Source organism: Trematomus bernacchii, unplaced genomic scaffold (assembly GCF_902827165.1).
Source record: "Trematomus bernacchii unplaced genomic scaffold, fTreBer1.1, whole genome shotgun sequence".
NCBI lineage: Eukaryota > Metazoa > Chordata > Actinopteri > Perciformes > Nototheniidae > Trematomus > Trematomus bernacchii.
The window spans coordinates 1,159,780-1,177,679 of record NW_022987550.1 but is presented as its reverse complement, the minus strand read 5'-3'; the positions used below and the strand labels follow the sequence as shown (position 1 = coordinate 1,177,679).

Genomic DNA, 17,900 nt, shown 5'->3' with positions numbered 1-17,900 from the left:
AAACAACATCTGTTAAACACCTGAACTGTTGAAACAACATCCATAACATTCATCTGCTACTTAGTAATTATTTATCTATTTCTCTAATATATCATTCCAATAACTTGCATATAGACTCTTATTGCACTATTTCACTTTTTTAAACTATTTTTCTTTTTGTATTTACTATTTACTTGCACTATATTTTTCTGTTTATCTGTGTTATTGTGTTGCACTGTTGGAGAAGCCTGTGAGCTAAGATTTTCATCGTAATAACTACACTGTAGCTATGTTCGTATGACAAATAAAAACCTTGAACCTTGATTAATGAATTAAAGTACTTGTTGTTTTGCCCGCTGACCGGCTGGTCCTGTGGCTCGTCTTTTTTTTGTAACTAGCTGATGCTCAATCTAATCCTGTTCTTCAAAGTCACTGTCAGACTCAGAATTCTCAGAAATGTGATCCTCACATTCTGAAACACCTTCCTCTTCCTCTACATCATCATCAAATGGTTCTCTCTCTTCCAAAATCATTTGCAAGGCCCTCTGAGCAGAGAATCATTTGGCCATCTTGATCAGTTGTGATAAGATAAGAAAATGTGTTCTGATATATGTTCTTCACAGAAAATTAGCCAACGCCATTGAGTGTGAGTTTGAACAAATAATGTATCATATCATTTTTCTTTAGATAAATAATGAAACACTATACAAGGGTTAATATTAATACATTTTTGTATGGAAAATTCTGTTTATTTTTTCAATAGCTTCTCTGTCATGTGACCGAATGTCACACTCAGTATTGTAGAAAGGAAAAAATAGTGGCAAATAAATGAAGTGGGAATTAAAACAAGTATGTATCTGAACGAAAAGTACTACAATTACCTACAAATGTACACAGATGGTTCTAAGAACAAAGAAGAGTGTGTTGGAGTTGGTATATACATCCCAGACTTTAAAATATCTATCTCAAAAAGAGCGTCTGATCAATTATCAGTGTATACAGCAGAAATGCTTGCTGTAATAATAGGATTACAGTGGGTTGAAGAGGTCAGACCAGATAGGGTGGTGATATGCACAGATTCATTGTCCATATTAAAAAGCACAGATTCATTGTCCATATTAAAAAGCATACAGTCAACAATAATATTATCCGATATAAAGAGCTGTTTCTATTGTGTACAGACTAGTATTCAATTCAGAAAGTGATTTTGAGTCACTAGATATTGAAGAAATAAGCTAAGCTAAGCTAATAAGCTAATTTGCAATAAAAAGAGGTGTGTCCTATGCAGCCAGTGTAGTTATTTGAGCCAGCATTGATTTTGAGTGATTAGGTCACATGACCTGGAAGGTATTGAAGAAATAAGCTAATTTTTCCATCAAAAATATTAATATAAAATATTTAGAGTATTAAAATGGAATAAAAAGAGGTGTGTCCTATGCAGCCAGTGTAGTTATTTGACCCAGCACTGATTTTGAGTGATTAGGTCACATGACCTGGAAGATATTGAAGCAATATGCACATTTTTCCATCAAAATATTAATATAAAAATATTTAAAGTATTAAAATGCAATAAAAAGAGGTGTGTTCAATAAATGTATGCTCTAGAGTGAATTTGCTTCACATTCACACGATCGAGAAGCTGTCGATTTATTAAAAAGAACATTGTTCTTGTGTAATTGAAAAGTCATTTGTTGATGGTCCCTAAGTGAAAGCCTCGTTTCGCGCAGAAGATCTCCCCGTCGTAATACAGCCCAGCAGCAGGGGAAACTGAACGCTGCTGGCTGGTCCGCGAATGTCCGTCGAATATCCAACCTAAACTAACTTCACCGCGGTCAACCAATGCCACATTTTCCAGCACTCTCTTCTCAATAACCCAATACACACAATTATCAATCTTTAATTGCAAATAGAACATGATATTCAGTCTTAGTGTGTGTGTGCATCGAATATTTGTCAAGGCAAAGATACGTTAAACCCACTGCAGCCTTGCACTTCGCCAGGAGAGGTCGCTGTAACTGAAGCGTCGAGAAAATAACCTATTTTCGAAACAATTGTCCAAGTGGTTCGATGCTTCATTCAAAGCTTAATTTGCCCATCACTAGCTTGTCTTCGTCGCCGGCAGCTCTATCCGCTGCGAACGACACCTTCCCACCCAAAAGAGTGCCGAGTCACATGTAGCGTCCTCCAACCTCGATTCACATTTCTCCACTGCCTTTTGTCTCTCAGCTGTGAGTCTCTCAGCCTGTGAGTCTCTCAGCTGTGAGTCTCTCAGCTGATTAACACACCTGTTCCCAGTTCAGTTAATCAGTGCCCATGCAGGCGCGTTCACATCACACAAATAATGTTACTTTGAGTTTCATTTTCAGCGACGATTTAGAGAATTGCGCGACACGGAGGATAGCTCTCATGTGAAGGTGATTTTCCACCGAGACAAAACAACAGTTACTAATAAACAGGTAAGCTTTGACTTTGTTACCTCTTCTCACGCTTTATGTAACTTGTATTGGATTTGAACTATTAAGCTGCAGCAGAGGTTGAAAGGCAAGGCAAGTTTATTTATACAGCACCTTTCAACACAAGGCAATTCAAAGTGCTTTACAAAATGAAAGACATTAAGAGCATTAAGAAACGTATTATAAAATGACATTTAAAAACACATTTTAAAGCACAGGTACATGAATAAAAGTGACACTGCAGTGTGAGAAACACACATCTGAAATGTTTAGGTCTGACTCTCAATCATTGCTCACTTTTTAGCAGAAATAGTTTTCTTTGACCTCACTTTCTTTCTTCTTTCTTTTTTAATTTATCCTTTAGTTATTTCAAGTGTTTCATGCTAAACGAACCCCCCTTTGGAGAATTATAATCTGACTCCATGGTACCTTTTTTAGCTTTCGCCAAAACTATTCCTCTTTTTATTTTTTTAAATGCACATTCGTTAAGTTTAAGTTGTCTTTTCTAGGATTTTTTGGTATCCTCCGCGAACCAGGGTCTTGAAACCAAAACGGCACACGTAGGGGACGTTAACCGGTCTATGGGACTTTAACCCTAAAAATAATAAGCCTGAATATATCAATTAAAAGCAGCGGCAAAAATAAAAGTCTTCAGCCTGGATTTAAAAGTAGTCAGAGTTGTAGCGGACCTGCAGGTTTCTGGGAGTTTGTTCCAGATATTTGGAGCATAATAACTGAACTTCTCCATGTTTAGTTCTGACTCTGGGGACAGAAAGCAGACCTGAGAGATCTGGATGGCTCATAATGCAGCAGCAGATCAAAAACCATACAAAGCTTTGTAAACCAGCAGCAGTATTTTTTAAATCAATTATTTGACAGACAGGAAGCCAGTGTAAAGACTTCAGAACAGGACTGATCCACTTTCTTAGTGTCAGTGAGGACTCGAGCAGCAGCGTTCTGAATCAGCTGCAGCTTTCTAATAGATTTTTTTAGTGAGACCTTAAAGACAGGTTTTATATGTCGTGCACAGCAGTGTAGATATCTCAATACAAAACGTAGGTCCAGTTCCTCCAACAATGCAACATAAATATATATAAGACATACAAAAACAATAAAAAATAGTTCGAGAGAATGTTGCAAGATTTACGGAAGAGGATTAGGGCCACAAATGTTTGTTTTTGTTAAAAAAAAAAAGTCAGAATTGCTACTTTTACTTAAAGGTGGGGTAGGTAAGTTTGAGAAACCGGCTCGAGATACACTTTTTGTTATATTCCATGGAATGCTCTTAACATCCCGATAGCAATGAATATTTTAAGTGCTTTGACAAAAAATCCATAAAGAAATGTCATCTGTGGAAGCCGTAATACTGTAAAAAGTACGACCAATCTAAAATGATTGGATGACCTACCTGCCTGTCAGCCTTCCATCTGTGCACAAACTTATCTCGTGCCCTCATTGGTCATGTGCGCGTTCGTGTGTGTTGGAGGAGGGGCTCTGTAAGGAAGTGGCAGATTTTTTTCCGGCTATGTATTTTCAAATTCTAGCGATCTCGAGCTGGTTTCTCCAAAATTACCGACCCCACCTTTAAAGCTCACCTTTTATGCTATATTTGAACAATATATTATAGGGCCATATCAATACAAAACATGTGTCTGAAGCAGTGGCGAGCCGTGAGCTTTATACCGAGGCCCTCTGACCCCCACCAATTCCCTCGAAAAAAAGAAAAAAAAAAAGTTATTGCGTCACAGCGTATACTTCAGCGGAATATCAAAACAACGGCCCAGGGTGCAAAACGCATCAATGACAGCGTCCCTCTACCACACAAAACAACACCTGTGAACCCAATTTGTGTTCTTTGAAAATGATATTGTGTTTGTTACTTTCGTTGCAGTTGTATGTCTTAAGTGTAATTTGGCATGCTTTTATTTTGAAGGCGAGTTCACGCTGTTGACAGGAAGTTGTTGTTGCTATGGAAACAAGAAAAGTTTCACAGCGGGCGGAACTTGTCATAAAGTCCACGATAATAAAACCCACCCATTTAGAGGGAAGATATGATTGGTCAATTGTACTGTCATTTGACATTACTCTCTCGTTCAGTTACTATAGCAACCCTCTGTGAATCGCAGAGAGGGCCAGACGAGCTTCTTTCATGTAACCCTTCACATTCAACAGAGACTGAACAGGCAGATTCGAAGGATTTATTTCTTTGGAAATGTTATTTTAAATACAATTAAATCAAGTAGTTTTTTTCGGTAAAACTAATGAAAAATATAACAAAAATAATATTAAAAATATATATATTTAAAAAAAATATATATTTTTTTAGAATATCTTAGGCCCTCTGTGAGGGCCCTGACGGCTCGCCACTGGTCTGAAGTGTTTTGCTCAAAATACCAAACAGATAATCTTTCTCTCTCAGATTTACCACAAGGTGAGTTCATTTGTATTCCCTGCTTCTTTACACATACTCTCTCCAGTACAGGTTAGCTCTGAGTGTTAGGGATGCTAATGTTAACAAAGACCATATTACTTCCAAAACAGTCGGGCATTGTTTCTGATAGCAACGTTTCTGATAGGGCCGTGGGTGTAAAGCCACATTTCAGATATTACGTCATATCGGACGCAAATCTGGATCAGCTCTGTTGTTCCCCCGTTTTTAGAGATGTGGGTACGGAGGAAAAGAGAGGGTTTTGTTTTCTGACACTTTGTGAGTCTCCTGAAACACCGGGGACTAGGGCTGCACGATATTGGAAAAAACTGACATTGTGATTTTCCCCCCCCCTGCGATATATATATTGCGATATGAAAACATACAGGAATTGAAGAAAATAATGTTTTTTCCCCCCGCAAACCATCCTTTCTTGAACTTTAATGCTATACAATTGGTATTTTTGTAACTATATTTAACCGGATGAAGGATTTTAGTCACGGATGTCTGGATCTTAAGTTATCAGAGCAACAAGCTGAGCTAGCTCGGTTAGCAGCGCCAAACTGCCCTGGAGAAACACATGAAACTGCTTTATTCAGTGTTTTTACCTTTAATCACGGGGTCCGTTTGCTTTGGAGATTTGATTGTGATTGGTGGTTTGCTGTCACTCACTCAAGTACCCCTGACATGAGAGCCGCGCAAGTTTTCCTTTTGTAGCAAGCAGCAAAATAATTGTAACATGACGTGTTTGAGTTAATTTGCCTTCTTAATATCGCACGTCCTAAAAAATGTTTTCAAAAAGAAAATTTTAAAAATCTCACGCTGCATGCGCATATCATGATTATCGTCACGACACGATATATCGTGCAGCCCTACCGGGGACACATATTTAAGAAGCACCTAACCAGAAACCCTCTCCTCTGTCTTTTCCCTTCAGAAATGGCCTCTGAAAACATTTCAGAGGAGTTTCTGTGCTCCATCTGTTTGGATGTTTTCACGGAGCCTGTTTCCACTCCCTGTGGACACAACTACTGCCGGGCCTGCATCAGCAGCTACTGGAGCTCCAGGGACATCATCCAGTGTCCGCTGTGCAAAGAAACCTTCCTCACAGCCCCCAAACTGAGAGTCAACACCGTGTTCAGAGACATGTTGGAGATTCTCAAGAAGACCAAACAAGCAGGTGACTCAAATTCCCAAAATGTTCAGAATTTGTATTTTATAAAGAATTTAATTTGTTTTTGGAATTATTTTTGTCGAAAGTTTTTTTTTTATAAATGTATTTACCTTGGATTTAAAGATTATAGTATTTTGATAAAGGTATGTTTTCCTGTTTTAAAATAATGTTATGTTTTAATACTGAACCCATTTTAAAGAAATGTTTATATATATATATATATATATATATATATATATATATATATATATATATATATATATATATATAATTTTATTTTTAAGAAAATTATATATATATATATATATATAATTTTATTTTTAAGAAAATGTAGTGATCATTATTGAAAAATGTATGTTTTGGATCTGAATAATTTTACTTTGTTTGGAAAACATGTCATTGTGTTTAAAGGACCGCAGTAAAAATTATAATAATGAAAAAAGGTCTTCCAAAAAGGTCCTTGATATTCTTTTTCAAAACATCATCACATTCTGAAATGTCTTCATTTCCAGAATCAGCAGGCAGACAGGATGACTTATAATGACAATCATTTAATCAAGGAATATATACTGACAGGTACAGACAGACAGAAAGTGCTAAATAAAAAATGTATGTGAAAAAAAACAGTCTTTAATTTTCCAAAAGCAGGTGAGGATGGAGGATCCCCGGCCGGGCCTGGAGATGTTCCCTGTGACCTCTGCGAGGGGAATAGGAAGCGTAAGGCTGTGAAATCCTGCCTGGTTTGTGTGGCCTCTTACTGCGACGCTCACCTGAAGCCCCATCGCACCGTGCAGAAGTTAGAGTGGCACCAGCTGATCAACCCCGTGGATTCCCTCGAGGAAAGGGTCTGCAGGAAGCACAACAAAGTGATGGAGTCTTTCTGCAAGAGAGACCAGTGCTGCGTTTGTTCCGTGTGCCTGAAGGAAGACCATGTGGGGCATGAGGTCGTCTCTTTGGAGAAAATGTTTAGGGCGAGGAAAACTATGCTGCAGCGTGCAAAAACATCTATGGCCAACGCTATATCAGATAAATGCAACACGGTTTTCAGGGTAGAAAAGTCGATGACACAAAGTAGGCAGAAGCTGGAGGAAACTAAGGTGGAAGCGAACCAGGCCCTCGCTGGTTTGGTTGCCGCGATTCTCAGCAAAAAAACTAAGCTGATGGAAGTTTTGGAGGAGAAGCAGGAAGCTGAAGAGCAAAAGGAATAAAGCACTAAAGAGACAGCTAGGGCTGGAGCTCGCAGAACTCCGTCAGACGAGTGTGAAGATGGAAAGAGGTTTTAAAGACAGAGGACGAATTTCAACTCCTACAGAACCTACCATCCATCCCCTCTGCAACAAACACAAAGCATTGCTATACAGAACGCAAAAGTCTCCTGCAAGTAGAGAAAGTCTGGAGAGCGGTGGCTAAAATCGAGGAAACGCTCAACGAACACATGGACAAGATTATCAGAGAGGTCCTTCAGGGGGATGAGGAAGAGGAGGCCTTTGAAGAACAGCAAACAGCAAACCGTGTTTGACGATGAACTTTGGGAAATGTGCTGTTTATTTGGGGATTTTATTAAGACTATATACTTTATTCAATGTTTAATGCCTAAACACACTGCTGCTACACAGTATATAACTCATTGTACACTTTTGATTTACTCTTGTTTTCCTTTCTGATGTTGTGTTTGTGATTTTCCGAGCAATCTCTGAAGGAATCATTTATTTGGGGGTTTATTAAGTTATATCTTATAGAATAATCAATAATATTATTCAGCTAACTTTGTCTTCTTTAGTCATACTCGTGTTTGGGTATCGTTTGCCATTTTCTTCGGCTGTTAAGATTCACTTTTAGTTGTTATATCAAAATAAAATATAGTTGTAATGATATATTTGTTTTCTGAAATGAATGCAGTTTTTGCCTTTGGTCACTTGAGGGCAGTGCACACACAATAATGGTATTCTGCTAAACTCCTAATAAACAATACACAAGTTTACTGTTCACAAAACAGGAGATACATATTATTATTCAAAAGACAGCCATTTTAATGTCTTCATACAAGGTGGGTTATATTTAGTTTCCACTCAATTTGCTGGAGGTGAGAATGACAAGAAAAACATTACCAAAAAGCACTTTAAAAAAAAGAGATTTCTTCATAAAAATGTGTTTCTTTTTATTGGATTGCACTTTGTAAATGTGTATTAAAGGTCTCATATGAATAAAGTTAATTAAAATAATTAAAAATTGCTGAATTGCTTGGAGTTGACACACGATATCTAAGGTTTTTGAACATGTTTTGGAGATACAGGTGAGGAATTATGAAATTAGTATGACATAAGGTAGCATAATTTACATACTTTACAGCAATATAACACGGGAGTATTATTTAAACTACATTCGAGTATAACATAGGCTAGTATAATACAGTATATTGTAATATAGTTATAATATATATATATAAAGACTGTCAATAAACATGCTTTTTATGACTTCAATATTGGTATAAATATAAGTTTTGTTATTATATTCATGACATTTAAAGTTGTCTTGTTGGAGAGTGCTCTAACTTTAAAAATCAAATTGTTATAGGTGACATAACTGAGCAGACTTTGGGTCCATTTTGCCCCAAACAAACATGGCAGTCATATGTCGCAATCGAAGGTCACACTCACACTTGCTTCTGATTGGTCAAGACACCATAGCGCCCGCCCTCCCCTTGCTCCCATGTGGCCTATCGTTGCTCTGAACCCTCCTACTGCCTGTCACTCCAACTTCCTGCAGCCAATCAGGTGCCTTTGTCCTTTTCACATTACATTCCGCCGGGCACCGTGCTGAAGCTGAAACCTCCAACATGTCGGCTGTGTTCCCCATGTGTTTGCGGACGACCAGGGGCCTCCTGAGGCTCAGGAACCGGGCAGAAGGTGGCCTCTTCCCCGGCTGTGCTGGACCTGGTCCGGACCCTCTCAACGGACAAGCCTCCAGCCGGGAATAGCAGTGCTACGGGTGGATTGGCTCAGGCTATTTTACAGACGAAGCTCCAGCAGCAGAGTCAGGTGGGGACAGATAACCTACTTATGGGCGCTCGATTTGATTACCGGCGTGGCGGGCGGGGATAGCGTTAACATTACATCAAATGCAACCCCGCCCACACGAGATGCCCGTGTAAATAAATCGAAGCCACTTCGCTGACATTTCTAGCTTGTAGGTTAGGCTAAAAGCTAGTTTACATCTTAATATGTAGTTTATATTCAACACATGACCAACTTTAATGGTTGAATACTCTGTGTAATTTGTCACGATGAAATGCCAACTCTATTAATATAACAATTCGGCTGCATTTTGCGTGTTTTCTGAATGAATGAACCTGAGATTAGGGTTGCTAACAGGTTAGCATCTTAATAGCATGCGTTTTTACAGGTGTATCTCTCTGTAACACATGTTAGAGACACGGTTAGTTTAACAGGCTTTACTTGAGACTTTGTGTTACATTTACCAACAGAATAATGAGTTAAAATAAAGCTGTCTTACACTGGTTAGCTGTAAGAGTTAGCATCATGTTAGCCTTATCTCTATAGCTCACTGACATCATTAGGGCTAGTTTTAGCTTCTCAAAGACACTCATATTAAACTATCTGTCCTTGATAGAGCTCCATGTTATCTGTAAATCAGCAGCTGCTAGATAAACTGTGATGACAGCCAAGGTTTGTTTGGTTTTGAAGGTCATAACAGACCCCCACCCCCCTTTTCTACCCTGTGTCCTCCCCGCCTTTACTCTTATGAGACCCACCCGGAAACCCAAAAATCTGCAGCACACTGACCACATGTGATTTAAAGACAGATTATTTGGGTTAAAATGTCAAATAAATGACAAAAACAATGACTTGCACCCACAGTTTCAGAAGTTTGTCATCAGCTGATACCTTCTTCTCCCTTCAGTAATGTCTATTTTAACATAAGAAAACTGTGTAATTAAGATATTTCAATGATGTATGGTTTATATATGACCCCAAAATATGACAAACGAACCCCTTTTATGTCCCCACACTGTGCATAACAGTTGACATTTATCTTGATGATTACCTTTTTTTGAAAGCTTCCAATAGTCAACCCTACAGTGTTGTGGCAATATTTTCAAGGTATTGGGTCAAAGATATTGTGAATATTTCATCTACTTTAGCCCTTTCTCAAGACATCGCTCTATTCTTGGGGACATTTGATTGGATCTTTTGTATTTACCTATTTTATAGACCAAAAGGTTAATTGGTTAATCCCAAAATAACCAAGAGATTACTTTCTAAGGAAACCAATTATTATTAAAACCCCTACTATCAATGATGAGGTGATACTTGATATCATCGGACCAAAAGTAATATTCTTCTTGCATCACCGCAGCTCCGTGTTACATAACCAAAGACAACAAGTAAACATACATTTGAAACAACATTAACTTGTACAATTCAATATATTCAACATACATTTGGTCTTGACTTGAACTGTGTTTGATTTAGGAATTAGGATGTAATCAGGTAGTATTTACCACACATTTCAGGCTAAATCCCCCAGATTTATACATGACACACACACGCACACGCACTCGCACACACACACACACACACAGTTGTTTCTGAAGTGAATTACCTACCCCACCTTTAAGTATTAGGATGTAATCGGGTAGTATTCATCACCACTCATTTCAGGCTAAATCCCCTGCATTATCCTTGTTAAAACACAATATTAATATATTTTTTAATATCTTGTTGTTGTTGTTGTTGTTTAGGGCCAGCCTGGTGAGGAGGGAGAAGGAGGGAGAACAGAAGCAGGAGAAGAAGCAGAATGACAACACGGCCTACGCTAAGAAGATAGTTCTCAGACTGGCGGCTTTAATGGGGGTCGGAGGAGCCGTGGGCATGATCTACCTGTTCGGTGAGTGTTACCTCCATACTGTGTTTACTGTGTATTTATAATACTGTGTTTACTGTGTATTTATAATACTGTGTTTACTGCAAAAAGTCTGTATCGTTTCACTCCTAAAAATGGCACTTTTATTTATTTAGCAGCAGTGTTTCCGCCAGACCAGGGCTGAGAGGGCGTCCACCCCGAGAGCACGGGGGGGGGTGGGGGGAGGGTGGAGATTTGAAAATTCAATTTAAAATGTGTGACTTGAATTTTGAATTGAGCCGTCCCTTATAGATACTATCTCTTTACATATGCACACACACACAATTTTGAATGGCACTATCTCTTAAAGTCTCCCTGCCGACACCCCTCCTTGCATGGTCCTCGGAAGATGCGGCGGTGTTTAAAAAAAAAAAATTCGTCACAGGAACGGGCTTTGCTGGCGGCGAAAAGAATCCCACCAGACTCCTTTGCCCCTCCAACAGAGGGATGTCCTTGTCCTTTTTTAGTTTTCGTCATGTCAAAGCGATAAAAACTTGAATCTTTTCCTCAAAAAAATGTTGGACGCCCTCGGCTCGAGTTCAGGGCGTTCCGAGCTGAATAAGAGCGTCAAATGACGGCAAGACGCCCCCCTGGCGGAAACGATATTTAGCAGCATATTTCAACACGATATCTAAGGTTTTGACATTTTCTTTGGGATACAGGTGATGTATTATGACATTCGTACACGGTAGCACAATGAAATATTTTTTAAAAGTATAATGCGGGTATAATATAGTCAAGCGTCGTATAATACAGAGGAGCGGTCGGGATGGTCTATCTGTTCGCTGAGTGTTTCCTCCATACTGTGTTTACTGTGTATTTATAATACTGTGTATTTTCACAATAAGGACATATGTATGTTAGATCATAGTCTACCACCAAAAGGTGTTTTTTCTAGTACACTATCATTTTTTAATGCATGCATCTGTGTCTCAAATAAGGACATGACGTGATTGAATTTGAGATAATTTGGCTTGAAAAGTATTTAAAAGTGTTAATGGATGCAGCCCGAAAAAACATTTTAAGGGGAAAAAGTTGTGGATACCAAATAGTCCAGGGTCGTTAAATTTGCTTGGTTTCATTTTTTTTTGTGCAGGAAGAGAAATGGACATTATTTTATTTAACATCTCAAACTATGCCGTGTTGATTCCCTGAATTCAAAGGAAATAAGTCTTTAAAATCTGCAAAGAGTTTTAATTTAAAGTTATAAGAAAGTGCAGAAGCCCTGTAATTAGCTGCAGACAGAGGTGTAAAGTAACTAAGTACATTAACTCAAGTACTGTATTTAAGTACAATTTGCAAGACTTGTACTTAAGTATTTCCATGTTATGATACTTAGTACTTCTACTTATTTAATACCTTTTAGTTACTTTACAGATGTGGATGAATGATGTGAAATCTAATCAAGTGTTAAATCAGACTTTAGTTCCACCTGGAGTAAATCCACAAGCTACCCTGCAGTATACAAAGTCATTCAAACTAGCTGCACCTTTACCAGCTTTGAGAACACTTTCATGATCAATCATTATAAAACATATCATATATATTATTCTGAAATGGACCAATCTGCACAATGACTACTTTTACTGTCGCTACTTTCACTATATTTTGATGAGAATACTTTTCTACTTTCACTTGAGGAACATTTTGAATGCAGGACTTTTACTGTAACAGAGTATTCCTACACTCTGGTACTTCTACTTTTACTCAAGACAAGATCTGAGTACTTCTACTTTTACTCAAGTACAAGATCTGAGTACTTCTACTTTTACTCAAGTACAAGATCTGAGTACTTCTACTTTTACTCAAGTACAAGATCTGAGTACTTCTACTTTTACTCAAGTACAAGATCTGAGTACTTCTACTTTTACTCAAGTACAAGATCTGAGTACTTCTACTTTTACTCAAGTACAAGATCTGAGTACTTCTACTTTTACTCAAGTACAAGTCTGAGTACTTCTACTTTTACTAAGTACAAGATCTGAGTACTTCTACTTTTACTCAAGTACAAGATCTGAGTACTTCTACTTTTACTCAAGTACAAGATCTGAGTACTTCTACTTTTACTCAAGTACAAGATCTGAGTACTTCTACTTTTACTCAAGTACAAGATCTGAGTACTTCTACTTTTACTCAAGTACAAGATCTGAGTACTTCTACTTTTACTCAAGTACAAGATCTGAGTACTTCTACTTTTACTCAAGTACAAGACCTGAGTACTTCTACTTTTACTAGAGTACAAGATCTGAGTACTTCTACTTTTACTCAAGTACAAGATCTGAGTACTTCTACTTTTACTCAAGTACAAGATCTGAGTACTTCTACTTTTACTAGAGTACAAGATCTGAGTACTTCTACTTTTACTCAAGTACAAGATCTGAGTACTTCTACTTTTACTCAAGTACAAGATCTGAGTACTTCTACTTTTACTAAGTACAAGACCTGAGTACTTCTACTTTTACTAAGTACAAGACCTGAGTACTTCTACTTTTACTCAAGTACAAGATCTGAGTACTTCTACTTTTACTCAAGTACAAGATCTGAGTACTTCTACTTTTACTCAAGTACAAGATCTGAGTACTTCTACTTGTACTCAAGTACAAGATCTGAGTACTTCTACTTTTACTCAAGTACAAGACCTGAGTACTTCTACTTTTACTCAAGTACAAGACCTGAGTACTTCTACTTTTACTCAAGTACAAGATCTGAGTACTTCTACTTTTACTAAGTACAAGATCTGAGTACTTCTACTTTTACTCAAGTACAAGATCTGAGTACTTCTACTTTTACTCAAGTACAAGATCTGAGTACTTCTACTTTTACTACAAGATCTGAGTACTTCTACTTTTACTCAAGTACAAGATCTGAGTACTTCTACTTTTACTCAAGTACAAGATCTGAGTACTTCTACTTTTACTCAAGTACAAGATCTGAGTACTTCTACTTTTACTACAAGATCTGAGTACTTCTACTTTTACTACAAGATCTGAGTACTTCTCCTCTGGCTGCAGGGAAAAAAATGTGATTGACAGATCCTTTGACCCCGCCTCCTCTCAACCGTCTCCACAGTGATGTTGTAAACAAGTGTTTTGATTGGTCTATCCCCCTCCGCTTCCTGTTTGGCGTCCCCGCCCACAAAGGGGTGGAGCTAGCTGTCAGAGAGGAGTCACACTACTATAGAGAGACTCTTAATTCATTTGTCAGGTAGAAAATACATGAAGGCAGTTTTAACTTTGAGTTTTAACTTCGAGCGAACCATTTTTCCTGGAGTTTGGCTTTTCAGTGAAGAGGACTTTAAGGATTTTGATTGAGTTTTGGGGATTTTGATTTTTTAGTGACCTTAAAGTCAGTATGTTTCCTGCGACGGAGGAAGCCTTGTTTGACATCAATGGATTACTGGGAATTAATGATTGATTATTTTCCTCTGCTTGATGGACGGAGCAGTCTTGCTTATTTTTCTACATTTCAGAAACTTCTTAGGATGCTTAGGAAGTTAAATATCACCCATTTTCTTTTGTTGGATTCTTCCCGGTTACTTTTTAACTTTTACTTTCTACCCTTATCTCCTCACCTCGTCCGTTTCATGGATTATTTCCGATGTGGATTAACTGAATTGGGGATTATTGTTCTTTTGTTATTTGGGATTTATGAATGCCTCGGCTTTGTGGATTAATCCCTTGTAAAGTTGTTTGAAGATTATGGATTATAACCTGGAAACAAAACGAATAAATCGGCCTCTTTCTGATTGGTTCCCCTGCAGATAGGTTTGTGAAACACCGTGTTCTTTACTGATAATAATTACAGGTGTTTGTGTTTTTAAAAGGGTTACATCTCTCGTCTCTGACCTTTCATGCAGGTGTTTATTAATGTGATCAAACTTCATCTTTCTGTGTCTTATATTTGGGCGCTGCAACGATTGATTTGATTAATCTATTGACCACAGGAAAGCAGAACGTTATAATCGTATGAAAAAAGCTGCAGCTGGAAGATATTTAACCATTTCTTTTTATTATGACTGTTTATTTAATGTCTGAATGTGTACTGTTGACCCTCACTCATTCAGGTACATTTTAACCCTTTACACTCAATCAAAGGGTCTTATTGTGTCTGTAAATGCAATGTGTGTTCAAACATCAGGGGCAAAAACCACCAAAATTGCCGATTTTATTAAAAATATCACAGTTTTTTTTATACATGATTCTGAGCGTGGGTTTCCCCCTCATTTTAAATATCAAATTTAACACAAAACATGCCTCTAAATGTGGCACAGTGTTCAGTTGAATCAGGAACTGTTTTATCAATTATTAATTCATTTTGTTTGAGAGTGCGTGTGTGTGTGTGTGATTTAATGACAGCTGTCAGTACCAGACAAGGTGCTTTGGAGACGTTTTGATCCGTAGAAAATGTAGTTTTTGCACCACATGACTTTATATATGGATCTCTAGAAACATGTATAAGTTTAAATGTTATATACAACCCTGAACATTTATTTAATTAACTTTTTTATTTCTTTTTTAGGCACCAACTCGCAAGACGATCAAGGAAACGTGGTGAGTGTTACTGTCACACACACACACACACACACACACTCACACTCTTTCTACAGGTGTGATTTTGCACAGTACCTGTCAGCTCCTGTGTTTTCTTTTCCCGTCAGCACACTTTCGACATGTCTCTGTGAACTTCCTCCTGCTTTGCCCCTTCTTTATCTGTGATGTGTGGTGGTGTTTTGTTCCTCTTCCTGTTGTAAAGGACACACTTCTTAGGTGTGTGGGAAAGGAAGCAGCACACTTATCTCTCCTGCCTTTGTTCCTCCGAGGCGCTGCAGCACACTCCTCATGTATCTGAGACATCAGGTCCGTCTGAGAGGAGCGTTTTGCACAGACTTCAAAGAGTTAATTGATCCTCCTCTGATCACTAACGACCTTCACTTCCCCTCCTCTCAACTACCGATGCATTTGTAAAACTGCAGGAGTGATTAGTTTTGTTTTTGTAGCTTAAACCAGGAAGTTAGCTTCTTAGCATCACACTGGGTATTAGACAAGGATTTAAATGTGATCTTACCATTGGTTGTTCTATTATTGCAGAGAATCATTTCTACGTTTTAGGACTCATTCCTTTAGTACTGAACTAGATAGATATGTAGATAGATACATAGATGGATAGATAGATAGGTAGATAGATACGTAGATAGATAGATACGTAGATAGATAGATAGATAGATAGGTAGATAGATAGATAGATGGATGGATGGATAGATAGATACGTAGATGGATACGTAGATGGATACGTAGATGGATACGTAGATAGATAGATGGATGGATAGATTTAAAGATTTGTTCTCATGTCATATACACAACTACTGTGTAGTTTTACAATGAATTATATACTTAGGCCACAGGTTCCTCAACAAGATATGTGGATGTGTGGATAGAAACATAGACTGATACCTAAATAGTTATTATATATAGATACGTAGATAGATAGACGGACAGATTCGTAGACAGATAGTTTTTTATTTTAAGACTGAAATTATCCTTTAACCTGTGGTAAATCGCTAAAAAGTACTTTTTTTCTCGCATGATGTGGGCTAATCGTTATGTAATTGTTTAAAAGACTTAATTAAATCACTTGGGTAGCAGTAACATATTGTTGTGCATTAATAATAGTACACTTCATGCTGAAAATATGGAGTTTTCCTGTTTTCTCGGGATGGATTATTTTTCACATTTGAAAGACATTTTATAAATGTTATTAAAAGATTTTGGAGCTTGTGTGTGTGTGTGTGTGGTGTGTGTGTGTGTGTGTGGTGTGTGTGTGTGTGTGTGTGTGTGGGTGTGTTGTGTGTGTGTGGGTGTGTGTGTGTGTGTGGTGGTGTGTGTGTGTGTGTGTGTGTTTGTGTTGTGTGTGTGTGGTGTGTGTGTGTTGTGTGTGTGGGGTGTGGTGTTGTGTGTGTGTGTGTGTGTGTGTGTGTGTGTGTGTGGTGGTGTGTGTGGTGTGTGTGTGTGTTGTGGTGTGTGTTGTGGTGTGTGTGTGTGTGTGTGTGTGTGTGTGTGTGTGTGTGTGTGGGTGTGTGTGTGTGTGTGTGTGTGTGTGGGTGGTGTGTGTGTTGTGTGTGTGTGTGTGTGTGTGTGTGTTGTGGGTGTGTGTGTGTGTGTGTGGTGTGTTGTGTGTGTTGAGTTTCTGCGTGTGCTCAGACGATATAAGTAATTAGAGTTAGTCATTATTATCCAACTTAAAGCTTTCTCTTGGAGCTGCTTCTCAGACGGCTCTCTTTTGGAGGTGTCTCCCTCTTCAAAGGACACACTTCTCTCACATTAAGGTCCTTTGGGACCAAAGAGACGAGATGTGTCGGGACGGCTTCCTGCTAAGTGTCTTTGTCGCCCAGACTTTAAGCCGTCGAGCCGGAAAGACAAGAAACGTCCGGGAAAACAGATTTTTAGACTCTTAACTCGACACTTAAGAGGATTTAGAGTTTCTGAACTTAAAATACTCCATGAAGATGAATGCTGTAGTTATCTTCTCTTCCAAGCACATTGGCAATTCAAAGTGCTTTACAAAGAAAAGCAAGAAGAAATAGTGCAATTTAAGTGTATAATAAATACAGAGAAACAAGCTATATTGGATTATTTTAGGTTCAAACACTCACTTTATAATATTAATATACTTCAAATGAGTATCAAATTCCTCTTATTTGGGGAAAAAACACATTCAATAAGTCAAAGGTCAAAATATCTGAAATGTTTTAACCCATCAAGTCTTATTTTTCAGCAAGCATGGAAGGTTTATTTAGATATTAAATTGCAGCAAATCTCAATTTTCGAGAGGCTAAAACAAAACAATTTTGGGATGTTTTTGTAGAACTTAGTACCTAATGGAAGGATTATCAGAATACTTTTTCAATTAGTCAACTTAGTCATTAGTTTCCTTGAATAATGGTCTA

General features: G+C 37.9%; 2 protein-coding genes across 2 annotated transcripts in view; both read left to right on the top strand.

Moving 5' to 3' along the window:
• Positions 1-2,345: 2,345 nt before the first annotated feature.
• LOC117477021 (E3 ubiquitin-protein ligase TRIM47-like) lies at positions 2,346-7,910 on the top strand. The gene is made up of 3 exons (XM_034123723.1): positions 2,346-2,435; positions 5,798-6,040; positions 6,680-7,910. Exons 2-3 carry the CDS (start codon positions 5,800-5,802, stop codon positions 7,240-7,242), a joined length of 804 nt encoding a protein of 267 aa, XP_033979614.1. The 5' UTR covers positions 2,346-2,435; positions 5,798-5,799; the 3' UTR covers positions 7,243-7,910.
• Positions 7,911-8,833: 923 nt separating this feature from the next.
• timm50 (translocase of inner mitochondrial membrane 50 homolog (S. cerevisiae)) overlaps positions 8,834-17,900 on the top strand; it is a 48,546-nt gene continuing 39,479 nt past the window's right edge. The window contains exons 1-3 of the mRNA XM_034123766.1: positions 8,834-9,072; positions 10,797-10,942; positions 15,476-15,507. Coding sequence (XP_033979657.1) covers positions 10,903-10,942; positions 15,476-15,507 — 72 coding nt within the window. The 5' untranslated portion in view covers positions 8,834-9,072; positions 10,797-10,902. The remainder of the gene's footprint in view (positions 9,073-10,796; positions 10,943-15,475; positions 15,508-17,900) is intronic.